We start from the raw sequence: 15,463 nt of genomic DNA on the forward strand, positions 1-15,463 counted from the left end.
AGCATCAGTGACTAAGGCCATACTGCTCTGTATACAAGCAGCTCTTGCTTTACGAGTTCCCAGGTTTACGAGTTTTTTTTTTTTTTTTTTTTTTTCAAAGTATTAATTATCAACAAAATCAAAATACAAATTGTATGAACATTAACTGCAAAAAATGAATGTTAAAACATTCATAAATACAGCATTTCAAACCACATGCGTAGCTGTACAATACAGTGTACCCAGCTTTATGATATTAATCCGTTCCAGAGACACCATCGTATCGTGAAAATATCGTAATGTGAACCCAATAACACATTGTTTTTTGGTAATTCGTTCCACAACCTCGGAAGTTGAAATTTTCGCTATACACCGTATAACTCTCTAAAAGGTCGTTTTTATAGTGCAAATTGTATTAGTTACCAATTCGAATCAATAAAATGCACTACACTTTCATCGTTATCATACGTTCTGTTATAAGAACCAATGTTGAACGCCTTTGTGACATTTTTCTAAAGCTCATTTCTGGAGGTCACGACCATAAAATAATAAAAACAATCTGCACTTTCCTGTTTATTGGGCTTTTCTGTTACTGCAAGCAATTATAAACGGGTAGTAAATTCTATGTTATTGCATTTGCTAAAATATCGATAGGCAGGAATTGTGTGGTTTTTTGCGTTATTATGGTGAAATGTGATTCCCCTTTACTGAAATCTTCAATCGTATAAAAAACATAAATTTTCAGAATCTTCTCTTCATTCCTTTTGCTTTTAAGCTTCGTAAACTTGTTACTCCACGCAAATCGTGTTAGTTTGTGTGTGCTGTTAAAAAATGCTTATGCATGCAATCGTGAAATTTATAATTAAACGAGATTATCTTGGAAACAAACGCCTCTTGAAACATTTCGGAAGACAACTCCTTGTGCAACAAACCAACAAGTGCAGAGTCAATAATAAGTGATCAACAAGTGTGCTTTAGTCGATGATGATGAAGAATAAACATTCTTTAATATTTGTAAGTCATAAATAATTTCTTTATTATTATAATTTGCTTGATTTTACAGACCACGTTTTAATTTCTTTGGATAAATCAATCATTGTTTAAACATAAACTAATTTCATTGTTGAGAACGTAACCCCTATTTTTAACCTTATGTCTATAGGAAATAAATTCAAGCTTTACAAGTGCGCGCTAGGAACGAATTAACTCGTAAAGTCGAGAACTACCTGTATACTGCCTGGATATTGTGTTCTGTGGTTGATTTTCTGTTTGCTGGATGAAAAACCAGAGTTTCTGAGAGAAAAAACTATGCTACCCTCGTCTAAGATCAACTAACTCAGCCATTGTGAAAAAGGCCGATAAAAATTCCTCCCGTCATTGACAATTCCTCCCGAGGACTCTAACTCGGGTCTTTTTCCACCTGATATGGGGGGACAGTAATTCTACAAACTTTGCTACCCACGAGGGCATCTGCCAGCAGCTAAAGTTGATGATGTTGTAGGGCAGCTTTCATCCTTTAAGGGCACAAAATGTTTGTTGTGCATAATGGTACTAATGATATTTTTAAGAGTAGGAAATCTGAGGATTTAATTAATAAGTACAGAGCAACATTGAGAAAAAGTTACAAGTTAGGACTGGAACTGAAAGTGATTGCAATTCTTTCCAGACACAACAGAAAGGACTATGTGATGAAAGCCTTGTCGTTTTGGCCTTGGACTGACACTATGCAGTGATTGTGAAGTAGAATTTTTTTCAGTGTAGCCTCTGCTTCTTAACAGAGGAGGCCATTTTTACAGGAATGGGATACACTTAAATAGAAGGGGAACAAGAATATTTGGCAATGCTATTGAGGCAGTGTTAGGTGGGTCAATTTAACTACAAGCCTGGGGGGTTACACAGATTAACAGCAGCTTGGAAAACAAGGTGTGGGAGTTCAAGACTTGCTGGGGTGGGGCAAGCAAATACATTGGCAGCATTACAATTACTAACAGTAAAAACAGGAGCATGTATACTTGAATGTACACTGATGCTAGCTACATAGTAAATCGATTTGATGGATCTGAAGTAATGGTCAAGTCATCAACTTGCAACTGATGACCTAACCAGTGGGGATATCAGACATGATGTCAATCATAGAAAAGGGATTCAGAATTTAAATATGAGTCACACAATATGTACAGAAAGGAGAAGACGGAGGGTTATGCACTCAGTTAAGCACATAAAATCCAAAGTAGTGCAGTGCAAACCAGTGGACACGAGTGGACAGTACAATGCTGTCGGTTTGGTGTGATATATGCAATGGGGGAAATAAAAATGAGTGCAGAAGTGCGTTATAGGCATAATGGCTGTGATAAGTATAATGAATAATTGTACCAGACATGCAGACTGAGACAGTAAATCAAAATGTCTCACAACAGGGGACTTTTAACTTTCCAAGTATTGACTGGACCTTGTGGGTTGGTCACGCACACATTAGCAGAGTCGTGGATTTATTGGATTATTGCTTTCTACACCAGTATGTTAGAGAGGCAATGAGAGAATGCAATAGTCTTGATCTTATTATCAGCAGTGACAATTCATGTATTAAGAATCTGCAGTTAAAAGAACCACTAGGTGGCAGTGATTACATGTATTGAAGTGGCATTTATTTAAGATGTAACTATTGTCAAAGGTAAAGAAAATGGCTTTTTCTTTCGTAAAGGTGACTGTAATGGTCTCAGACAGTTTTTAAATACTACACAGTGCAACCAACTGATGGAATTACCAACATCAAACTCAAAATGGGAAGCATTCAGGAATTTAATCATAGAAGCTACTAGTCTTTTTTTATACCACCTAAGGAGATACTGTTCAAGACTTACACCTAAATAGATGTCAGATGAACTGATGAGACTTGTGGCAGGGAAGAAAAATGCATGGAATGCATATAAATTATCAGATGATACAGAAGGTAATAGTAGATATAATCTACTCTGCAATCAAGTCACAAAGGAGGTTAGGCAAGCAAAGACAGTTATGAAAAGTCTCTGGCAAAGAATGCAATGATAAGCAGCAAAGACTTCTTTAATTATATAAACACTACATGGAAGGGGATGAATAACATTGGTCCATCAGATATTAATAGTTTAACTGTTGATGATTTTGATCAGGATGCTGACAAATTGAATAGGTATTCTGCATCTAAATTCACACACCGGGAATTTTTTTTAGGGATGGGGATGCCAGAATTGAGTAAAATTCTAACAGGAGGCTGAATGATTTTGTGATAACTGCCAAGGCAGCAAAAGAGGTAATAAATCTTTAGACATGATTAGGAGAGCACCTTTAGATTCAGAGGAGATCCCTATGGACTGGAGATGTGCAAAAGTATCATTCACAAAGGAGGGTCAAAGAGTGACACGAGTAATTAGACTTATTAGCCTGACTTCTGTTCAAGGAAAAATAACAAAATCACTAGTTAAAGAAATAATTCAGGACCGCATAGACAGAAATGAGATTATACTGTAGTCACAATATGGGTTTGTTAAGGAGTAAGTAATTTTGACATCACAGACTGCAGAAAAGCATTTGCTACTGTTGCATATAAAAGACTGCTATACAAATTGGAGCAGTGTATAGCAGTCTATAAGAGCAAGTTATTGCTATGGATAAAGGGATGGTTAAATGGGAAAAGACAGAGCGTGGTTATCAATGGGCAGTAACTCTTCTTGGACTAATGTTAATACCCAAGTCACCCAGAGTTCAGTACTGGACCCATTGTTGTTTTTTATATTTGTTAATGACATTGATGAAGGTTTAATGTATAAGTTTTCAGATGATACAAAGGTTGGCAGGGTGGTTAATCACAGTAATCAGGTAGTATGCTATTGCAATAAGATCTAGACAAATCAGGCAGATGGACTGAGAAGTGGCAAATGATGTTTAATATTAACAAATGGAAGGTACTTCACATAGGCGTAATACCAGATTAATGTACTAACTATGTGGTATCCCTTTAAGGATGGTGGAGAATGAAAAAGACTGGGTAATTGTGCAGTCAGTTACAAAGTTATCTGAGCAATGAAGACAGGCTAGCAGGCCAGCTCATGGAGTTTGTCAATGATATATAAGAATTTTGCCAGCAAAGATAAGGAAGTGATTATTCTCTTGTATGAGGCAATAGTTATGCCACATTCTTGAATACTGCATACAGGTCTGAAAGCCTCATTTTAGTTAGGATGTGGATCTGTTGAAAACAGTGCAAAGAAGAGCAACAATATTAGTGAGCAAAAGGGTGCTCTTACCAGTAAAGACTTCAGTTCTGTAAATTGCAGTATCTGAAGACTAAACACCTGTGAGGAGATCTGAATGAGGTATTTAAGGCTTTGAATGGACTGAGTAAGTTCGATGGTGACAGAATCCTTGTCCTTGCAACAGACTACACAGATTAGGGAAGGATGGTTGCAAGATAGATGTGCAGAAATTTACCTTCAGCCAGCAGGTAATTGACTGTTGAACAAACTCACATTTAGTGTTGTCAAGAGGTGGGTGGTTTTAATAAATTCAAGGAAGAACTACACAAATTGTTAGAGGAAATGAACAAGTGATAATGGAAGCGTTGGGTTTTTGTTTTTCTTTTGGATGATGCTGTTCAAGCATGCTATCTTGCATTATTTGCCACTATTCATACTAAAGTATAATACATTACCAAAAAAAGCTAGCACATTATTCTGATAGGCAGTGTGCATTATCATAATAAAATTGATGCTTCAGTGGGGAGAGAAATGCAGATCATCATGTTTTATAATTCTATGAAAGTGGGGGGAGGGGGAGTTAGACAAGTTGTGCGCTATATATGGTATCAGCTGGCCCATGGCGTTTTTTCTTCTATAATGAATATAGAAAGCATCAATTTTCAAGTAAACATGTAGATGTAGATGATAATATGTGGTAAAATGATGGTGATAAAATAATTGATACGCAAAGTAACATATTGCAAATTGTTTTTCTATTTCAGCTATGCAAAATTTTCATGTATTGAATGCTGCAAAAACCTTGGAAAAATGGATATGAATGATTTCATGTTACTATATCGCATTTAATATACAGGCAAAATTAATGGAAATTTTTTTTCGTTGAAATATTGGCTTAATTTGTTGTAATAGAGTAATGCTGAAGTTTCATGCAATTAATGCTTCCAAAAACTTAAATTTGGTATAAATTAATTATGACATGCTTCCATTTTACGTTATCAACATTTTTCTGAAAATTTATGTAAAATTAATACATTAATACATAAATTAATTTTATTAAAGCTAACAAATTTTTTGTGGCAAAGTATACATTTGTAAAAATTTCCAATATTATTAAAAAAATGTAGTACTGAAATAAATATTGCAATCTACTAGTAAAAAGTCAAGCATTAGTGCACTAGGAGCAGCACTGAGTCCAAGGGGGATGACAGGGGGTGAGTTTCACCCCAGTGAAATAAAATCCCCCCAGGAAAAAAAATAGTAATTTTTATTTTAATATTCATTCAAAGACCCCTCAGATGTTGAAAAATTTTCACCACATTTTTTGTCTCATTTTAATTGAAATTTTCTTCTTACTGCACTCTGTAGTGGCCATATTATCAGTTTACACAAAGCTGCAATTATAAAACACGAATTCAATAAATGTCAAATAAACACAACACAAAAAAAATCACAGCAACTAAGTGAGGTACACGGGGAAAATAAACCACTAAAATTCAAAACACACGAAATTTTAAAAATAATTAAATAGGCTGCACAAATTGTAACTAAAAGCCACTATTTCAAGTGTCAGCATTTTCATTTTATGGTTCCCTTTATTTTCACACAAAGCATCTCTTGATAGTGTTTCATACAAATGGTCTACTTGCAACTAATTCTTTATTTGTATATCACAAACAAGACAGACTGGATGCAGGCCATAAATAGGTTCACCTGAATTGGTCTCTCAGTGATGGATGCTATTGTAATTAGAAAGTGTCTTATGCCTTTCAGGGGAAGGGCTAAACGATGTCTGGGCACAGCAAGGAGTGTACTGCAGCCACTATTTCAATCGTTGGCAATTCTGCTTTACGGTTTTCAGATTCCCTTTATTTGTTTTTTTTTCACAGCAAGAGTCTACTTGTGGCTAATTCTTCCTTTGTATACCACAAACAAGGCTGTTTGGTTGCAGCCTATAAACAATACATTTTATAATCTTTTTTATTATATATGTATCTCTACTGTAATATTGCAAAATTGCATGAAGATACACTTAGAAGGCCCAAATGAGTTATAAAAAATTAATAAATGAAGTGACAGATACATATGAAAAGAAGAATAAGATTATTATAATATTTTCATGTTTGATTATAATTTGTATGATTTTTTGCGAATTTTAATCAGTGATTTATTAAACTGTGATTATTGTCAGTTTTTGTGAAGTGGCTATTAGTATTTAGATATTAAATAATTCCTATTTTGTTTCTCATATTCCTTTATTATAACATTCATAAATATACAGATTTGTCTGTAACATATACATACAGTATGTTGTAAATATTAAATAATAATAAAAAAATATACACATATACTACATGTAACCCCAAAAGTTTTTATCCCCCCCAGTGCAAACACTCTGGATTCAACGCTGCACTAATAGCACATTTCAAAAAACCAAATACTTTTTTTTTCAGCTAGTATATATCTTGCTATATCTGCTCTTCCAGGTAATAACTGGTGACAGTCCAAATAGTGTGTGGGGGGGGGCATTGACAAAGCCATGTTACATCAACCAGCTGGGCATATTTTTTTGGCATGTACATATTCAAAAATTTCATTACTTTGTACATTTCTCTCCCCACCCTATATTTTTACATAATCTACTGAATGCACCATGAATAGTCAAACTAATAGTACAAACTTATTTACAAAAAAATCTAAACCTTCCAAAAATTTCCTCATTCATTTCAGAAATATATGTTGTCTCATTTCCAGTCCAAATGATGTCAATTTTCACTTAGTCTGCTAAGCTCCACTCACTTTTTCTGCCAGAATCTCAATTATCAGTTTCCTCAACCACTGCTCATCTCAGTTATCCTAACTATTTGCTCTGCAATTCCTTTTGCTTCAAAGGTGGTACTTGTGCATATACACACTCTGATATTCCCTGTCAAACACTTAATAATTTGAAATTGTTTTTCAATCTTCTCTAGCTTAAAATCTCTCTACCACCATTGTGTCAAATTCATCTTTTTCCAATATCATTCTCTCAACTCCACTAATTAGTTGGAACCTCTTTGACTTCCTTTTTTTTTGAAACTGAACTTTCTCCAGTCCAACTTTCCTAACAGCAAAGTAATTTTCCTTGGAGATTAACTTCCACAACTCCAATAGTTTCAGTTTTCTAGTTATATGGATCCAGCTGGTTGAGGTGCTGAGGCATTTGTAATTAATAATGACATGGATTGTTCATTTTCCTACCAGAATTCCAGACATTCCTAACCACACACCATATGCTCTTGGTAATTTTCTCACAAACATCCCTCCAAAAGTGCATGGTCAAAATAATTGGTCCCCTAAGCACCTCAGATCACAACATGGTGATGGTCTCTTCTCCAATGGAGCCTTTCTCTCACGGCTAATCACAGCTTCACATTGTTTGGCATTCAAGAATGCAAAATGAGATGATCTTCAAGATTTATACTCTTGTTTTCCTTAGGTAGATTACTGTTTTAAATCTTGTGATGTCAACATTTGCTCAGATTGTGTCAGTAACATTATTCTTCTAGAGATGATTATTCCATGCTCCACCTTAAAATTTTGCACTTTATCTAAATCATGGTTTTCCAATAAATGCACTAAGGCTGTTCAAGATAAGAATGTTTCATACTGCAACTGGCTTGCATCCAAATCTCCAAGTTCATTTTCTGCCTACGCCAAGGCTCTCAAAAATTAAAAAGCAGTCATTAATCACACCGCATTAGTTTCTGAACAGACTAAGAGTAAAAATGTGCTTCTTGTCCAAATGGTAGTAGACAATTCTAGCCTCTTGGCGATGCTATCAGCCACAATTTTTGTTCATCTATATTCTCACATCCCTTAAAACCTGATAGTTCTATTACCTCCTCAATTAAACACAGAGCCACCTTACTACCATCCTACATTTCTATTGATGAACCTCCTACCATTCCCAGTACACTCCACTCAATATCTCCTGTGGTCTTTCATCAAAAGGGTGTCAGAAGAATTTTTTGAAAAATCTTGATACCAAGAAAGCTCCAAGTCCTGATGGCTTGTTGTTTGGTTTTTAGGAGCATTAGCAACTAAGGCCATATTGCTCCGGGATATGTGGTGGTCATTCCCTGACCTTTCCGCATCCTCCATATTTGGTGGTGACGGGCTCGAACCCCGGTCTAATCAAGAAGCGTGTGCTATGCACTGCTGCTCCTTCCCACCTGGCTACGGAGGCGCCAGTCCTGATGGCAGTTTTGCACTTGTTCTCAAAACTTGTGCTCTCAGCTTGCTCCTGTTCTGTGACACCTTTTTACACTTTCTTATTCCAACAGTGTTTTTCCTTCTACTTGAAGATTTGCTTATGCCAGTTCCTAGAAAGGGTGACAAATCTCTCCCATCCAGTTATCGTCCCATTGCACTTACCTCTACTCTTTCCAAAGTAATGGAGAAATACATTAACTGCCAACTCCTAAACAATCTCGAAACCTTCCATCTGATCAATGATCAATATGGATTCCAACAGTGTCAACCCACTGTTGATATACTGGCCTGTATTACCCATCTATGGACAAATTCAATTGAAAAGTTTGGTGAATCTCAGATAGTGGCTTGACATTTTTAAAGCTTTTTTTTAATCATGTTTAGCATAAAGGTCTTCTAAACAAGCTCTATCTTATGGATTGACAACTTTTTTTTATTTTGCAATTGAGTATCCAGTTTTCTTTCTGACTGTTCTCTGCAAGTGATGACAGATGGTTCTCTGTTTTTTAACTTCTCCACTAATACTGGTATTTTCCAAGGTTCAGTTCTTTCTCTCACTCTTTTCCCCTGGTATATTAACAACTTTTTTCCACTGAATGGAAGCCCTATCTATTGTTCCGCTGATGAGAAGTTTCACTCCACCTTTCAGTTTGAGAAACCCTACCCTGCATAAACAGCTTCATCTTCTCAAATATCCACCACCAATTCCATAAATGCTGATAGAGAGAGAGAGAGAGAATCTTTAATGCCCTTCACGGCCAAAAAGCCAGGGGTTTACATTTTTACAGCCTCCCGAAACTTCCGGGAAAATCGAACAATACAAAGTAATTTTACAAATGAAAACATATTTTGATACAAAACAGAGAACTCCTTATGAGAGTTAAGTTTGATTGAACTGACTTAACATCGAGATAAGAGAACCAGCTCAATCAGACAGGAACAGATGCAAGGTACACATCAGTCACTGCTGATTAGTCCTGCTAGTCATAATTTTTTTCCAGTAAGTCTGACAACAGCAAATTTGTTCAGGTCGGCGTCAAGTGCCTGGGTTTGCTTGAGCATCTGCTGAGGGAGGAACCTGTCCGAGAGATGGAGTCGTGCTGAATGTGAGTAGAGCTCAGGATTGGCCCTAAGGGCAGCAGGGGGGATCCTCCAGCCACAGGTATCCCAGAATGAAGGTGTTGCAATTATGCCTGTTATCATCTTGACTGTTGCTAGGAGGCATTGGTCATTGACTAAGGTGGGAAGCCGTGGAATCCCAAGAGAGTTGGCAAGCTGCGTGGTATGAATCAGAGCTGGAATGTTGTGCTTCCTGTTGGCCCACTTTAGGAGCCAGAATTCTGCGGCAAAGAGTGGTTTCTTTATTGACGGTGCCGCTGACGACCAAATTTCAGCAGCATAGAGTAAAGGTGGAAAGATAATTGTTCTTATGTACCTCACGGTTGTCTTTTTATCTCTGATATGAAGGAGATGCTGTTTTGCTATCCACCGGAGTCTTGAAGCACGTGTGAGGAGCATGTCTATGTGGGCGTTGAATTGAAGTTTGGAGTCGAATACAACGCCCAGATCACGATGGCTGGACACAATTGGGATGAGGGTGTTGCTGACCGAAGGCTGGAGAGAAGAAGGAGTTTACTTCAATGAATACACCATGAATTCTGACTCAGCAGGATTGATCTTGAGCCCAAACTGGCAGAGGTAAGATGTGACTGCAGTGAGAGTGTTGTTAATTTCCGTTTTTACCAGATCAAGGTCCACCAGGAATGATGGGAGTGAGTATCTTGATATCATCTGCATAGCTCAGTGACATCGAGAATGTGCAACCAGTGGGAAGATAATAGATGAGAACAGAAGGCCGGAGAGGACCCCTCCTTGTGGGACTCCTGCGGTGACAGATCTAGTAAGGGTGCGATCTCCTGTATGAAGCTTTATAACTCTGTTATTCAGAAGAGAGGAGAGAAAGCATAATATGTTCCCTGTGATCTGGAAGTGGCATTCCAGGAGAGTGAGTAGTTGGTTTACTTGGACGGCATCAAATGCAGCCTCAATGTCTAAGTAAGTAACAGCTAGTTCGTGCCTTTTCTCGAATGCTGACAAGATAGTATTCGTGGTGGCTAGCAGATTGGTGATCGTTGATCTGTTTGGAAGGGAGTAGTGAATTTGGGCTGGATTACTGGGCAAGATCTGCTTGGTGAAGATGGGGAGTAAGGTCTCTCCAGGAGCTTCAGCAGGCTGGAGGAGTTGGAGATGGGTCGGAAGTGTTTAGGTTTCGATGGCGACTGAACTTTGGCTAAAGGTTTGATGAGATAGTTTTTCCATTGCTGTGGGAAAATCTGGTTCGAGAGTAACTGGTTGAAGATAATTAAAAGTGGCTGAATAATGTACGGACTTAGGCATTTGAGCATGAATTGGGGAGTGGTTGATGAGGCATGTAGAGAATTGATGGCGACGATCAGCTGTTGTTTTGTGATCTGAATGGTGTTCAACACTTCTTGCTGGGTGGGCTCTGTTAGTAGAGCCAGATCTGAGTTTGGTATAGGATTACGATTAAATCTTGTGACGAAATCGAACCACAATTCAGGATCGAGTTGCAAAGGAAAATGAAGGTTCACTTTCTTGTATGGAATTTTTCCTTTAGCCAGATCTCGGTTAACGTATAATTTGATTGGCTCAGATTTCAGGCGATTAAATTGAGCCCGTGCCCTTGAATAAACGATGCGATCATTGACATTTTGTGACTGTTTCCATGTGCGATGGAGCTGTTGCTTCAGCTGGAAACTCGTTTTGAGTTCTGAATTCCACCAAAGTCTTGAATATGGACTGATTGTGATTTTTTTTAGAGGCAGCATATTTGGCAACCATGTTGATCCAGTTTGTGAGAATGTTCACAGCTAGCTCTGGGTCACAAGTCTCTAAGGTCACCCAGGGAATGAGAGAGGTGGCTCTGATGCACTTATCTACATCAAATAAGTTGGGACTAGTGATGTCAACCTTTTTTGTTGTCCTTCTGGCTTCTAATTTGGGGGCTGGCAGATATGCAGTCACATGTATTGGGACATGATCAGAGTCAAATGACGTTTCTGTAATGTAATCAAGGGAGCAAGGGATAGAGGCTAGAACTAGATCTAAGAGGTTATTCCCCCTGGTTGGAGCCTCATTAATAAGTTGTAGATCAGCATATCTCAAGTGTGCCAGAAGATCCTTTTTCAGATTAGATAGCTGAGGAGGTAAATTGAAATCACCACAAACTAAGTGAGAACTTTACCTGATCTCCAGGTAATTCTGCAATGGTGAAAAGATAACTTAGTTAATTTTAAACCCTTTTAAAACTGAATCCTCTCATATACTGCAAAAGAATTTGCTTATCTTTGTTTGTTTATCCTATGCTTATCTTTGTTGACACTCAAATTTCTAGACAAGATTATATCTCTATTAGAAATTACCCTAACTTCTAATCTCTCTTGGCATAAGCATATCACAAATACTACTTGTTCTGCATCTAAAAAAATTGGGTTGTGTCTTTCACGCTTGCCGTTATTTTTCTTCTAAATAGCTACCCACTCTGTACAAATCTCAAATCCATCCTACAATTGAATATTGTTCTCACATCTGGGGCGATGCCTCCATAATCTTTCTTCTCAGGCTTCTAGACTCCATTCAAAAGATGGCAGTTAGATCAATTAATAACCTATCTCTTACAAAGTCTTTACAACCTCTGTCTCATAGATGTTCTGTGTCTGCTACATGCCTTTTCTATAGATACCTCCATGGGCACAGCTCTTCTGAATTGGCTTTTATAATTCCTCCTCTCTTTCTCTCTTCCAAACCAGTCCAAACATGTGCCACAACCAGTCGACATCTTTTTACTGTCCAACTTCAAATTCACGGAACCAACTTTTCTTCTTCCTCATCCTTCCCTTCAACTTAAGTGTTCTGGAACAACCTCTGTTCACAGATATTAACCCCAGGAGCTCACATCTGGTGATGTTGTTGTTGTTATTTGGTTTTTAGGATCATTAGCAACTAAGGCCATATTGCTCCCGGGATATGCGGTGGTCATTCCCTGACCTTTCCGCATCCTTCGTATTTCGTGGTCACGGGCTCGAACTCCAGTCTAATTAAGAAGTGTGTGCTATGCACTGCTGCTCCTGCCCACCTGGCTATGGAGGCACCCACATCTGGTGAGTATGGGCTTGGCACACCCAGGGTCCTGAGCTGGATGTCATCATTCTTCTCTTTCTTGGTGATTCCTTTCTACTTCTGACACTCTCTCTCTCAGGGTAACTTGAGAATTTTTTTTGGCTGGTGCAGCATAAGCCTCAAGCTTTCTTGCACCATATGGCTAATAATAATAATAATAACCAACAATAACACCAGACATTACAACCACCCTGTGTACTTGGTAGCAGTACCTGTCACGGAGTGGAATCCCCCAATCAGGGAGAACTAATATAAGAGCAACAATAATAATAATAATAATAATTTCCTGAAAATTATAAGCTTGAAAATTCCAGCTAAACAATTGGACATGTATCTTCAAATAAAACAGTTTAGGGATTGATACATAAATTCAAAACTGCAACACCATAATTTTTAAAGTTAGTTTCTTTCATAATCAAAGCTAGCCACAAAGCATGTCTCCAAGGCACGTGATATTAAATTACTTCTTCATAATATAATTTTGTCTTTATACACACACACACACATTACAAATGTATTACATATATACATATTACAAACATTATTTGCTTATTCTAAAAAACATCTGTAGCGACCTGTAACTTCTAAAAAAATATTATCGGAAAATATTAACTCCGCCAAGGACGGTCCCAAGTCCGGCTGCGAAAGGAGGAGGGTGGCCATCCTGCCGAAATGACCAGAACTGGGAAACTAGGAAAACTAGGCAAGAAACCGCATGGAATTTCCGAAACCCTGTGGTACCCACAGCAGCGTACTGGTTGCATGGCCAACCGCCTCCTCTAGCTGCCAGCTAAGGACCAAAGAAGAAGAAAGAAGAACTTCTAAAAAAATATTATCGGAAACACTAACCATGTGGAAATACAACAGTAAATAAATGGAGAAATAAAATACATTAATAACAAACATAAAATAATGCAAAATAAATGTAATAACAAGCATAACAGCTCCTACTTTTTCTCAACTCGGATGTTCATGAAAAAATCCAAACTTACTGCACGGATTTTTTCTTGTCATCTAAGTAGAAATATTTTAAGCTGCTCTCTTTCTAAAATGACAGAAAGAAAAAAATTATTCTTCCAACCCACAATATACTCAGAAGGAATGCACTTATTTTCAAAACAAGTTTTATCACATCCCTACTTTGAAAATCATTGTATAAAGCATCAGTACAGAAAGGTTTCTAGCACACTTCAAATAAACTAAAGTATGATAAAAATTACAAAAACAGTAAACTATTTTTGAATATGCTATGTGATGTAGATAGGAATAATTATCAAAAAAGAATCGTCAAAATGAGATTTTTATTTATGCCAAATATGTATGTACTACAAATTCACAACCGTGTAGTATATGTATCACCAGTGTTATTTTGATGCTGAGATGTGAAACGTGGGATAAGAAATAAAATGTACCCTATAAAAATAAGAAAAAAAAAATTGACGCGTAAATGCCTTAACCTTCAATCTATTTACATATTGCATGTGCTTCGCATACTAACGAGTGGTATTTTTACAATTCTGAGAAAGATCCGAAAACTTCAGTGCAGAATATACTGTCACATAATAGTAAACTATGAAGACTTTGGTTCCGACCCATTTCAGAACTCTATTGACAAACTTCAGTAAGCATTAACTGCCACATGATATTACTGCGTGTGTATACATACACGTTTATTAATTATATTAAATTCACAAGCGTGTAGTATACGTATCACCAGTGTTATATCGATGCCGAGATGGGATACGTGGGATAAAAAATAAAATTTACCCTATATTTAATAATAATGCCTCTACTAATGCTAATGCTAATATTTAATAAGAAAAAAAATCATGTCTTAGGCTCCAGTCTATTTACATATTGTATGTGCCTCACATACTATCCAGTGGTATTTTTCAATTCTAAGAAAGATCTGAAATTAAGAAACGGATCTATAAAGCGAGTTAAAATCCCGAAATTGAAACTTCAGTGCAGAATACAGTGTATGTATACTGTCACATACTATGAACGAGACTATCGGGTTTCGACCCATTTCAGAACTGAAATCTATTGACAAACTTCAGTAAGCATTAACTGCCACATGATATTACTACGTGTGTATACATACAAGTTTATTAATTACATTAATCGGTTTTAAGGGCCACGTGCAATTGTGTGCCAACGACCTGCATGTCAACAATCAAACTCTCCACCTCAGCGCGAACGTTGCTATTGCTTCCGCTACATTTGCAACACAGTAGATGCCCGGTATTAACAATTTCGTGTGTTACGCTACGAGAATTAGGCTTAGCATCAACTCTCGCCTGTAGCGAGTCTCGGGTTGGCTAATCACAGCTCATACGGCGTAAACCTCAGCTGCCAGGTTGGCAAAGGCAACGAAGCTACTCTTGAACCGCCATTAAATAACCAACAAAAACTTACCGTATGGAACGTTTTTAGGCCCGACGTCCATCTGTAAATGGTTACAGTCTTCTCTTATATCAATTAAGCCTTCAGAAACCTGAAAATTATCACAATTTTCTAGCCTTGGACGTTTAAATGAAGGTTCAGCACACGAAGACTGAACTATCTCAGCCATCTTGAAGGCTTCGAACGTTCAAAACTGCGCAATCGTTACACGCATATATTTACGTCAATGCTTTCATCCGGGTACTAGAGCAAACAGGAAGTTGTAGCAAAGCGAAAACGAAAACCTATATCTAGACGTACGAACATAAGTATATATATATAAAAGTACAAATTATTTGAAAAGAAAGACATTTTAAAATTCACTGATAAATCAGAGACTCCCAGTTACATGT

The 15,463-nt window shown here is 37.2% G+C and overlaps 1 protein-coding gene across 1 annotated transcript in view; it reads right to left on the reverse strand.

The window, feature by feature from the left end:
• Sirt1 (NAD-dependent protein deacetylase sirtuin-1) overlaps positions 1-15,241 on the reverse strand; it is a 171,147-nt gene extending 155,906 nt beyond the window's left edge. The window contains exon 1 of the mRNA XM_090379531.1: positions 15,084-15,241. Within this exon, the coding sequence (XP_090235657.1) occupies positions 15,084-15,240 (157 nt within the window). The 5' untranslated portion in view covers position 15,241. The remainder of the gene's footprint in view (positions 1-15,083) is intronic.
• Positions 15,242-15,463: the final 222 nt, after the last annotated feature.

The sequence above is a fragment of the Mastigoproctus giganteus genome, chromosome 8 (genome assembly GCF_048544385.1).
Source record: "Mastigoproctus giganteus isolate SK-2022 chromosome 8, ASM4854438v1, whole genome shotgun sequence".
In the NCBI taxonomy this organism is placed as follows: Eukaryota; Metazoa; Arthropoda; class Arachnida; order Uropygi; family Thelyphonidae; genus Mastigoproctus; species Mastigoproctus giganteus.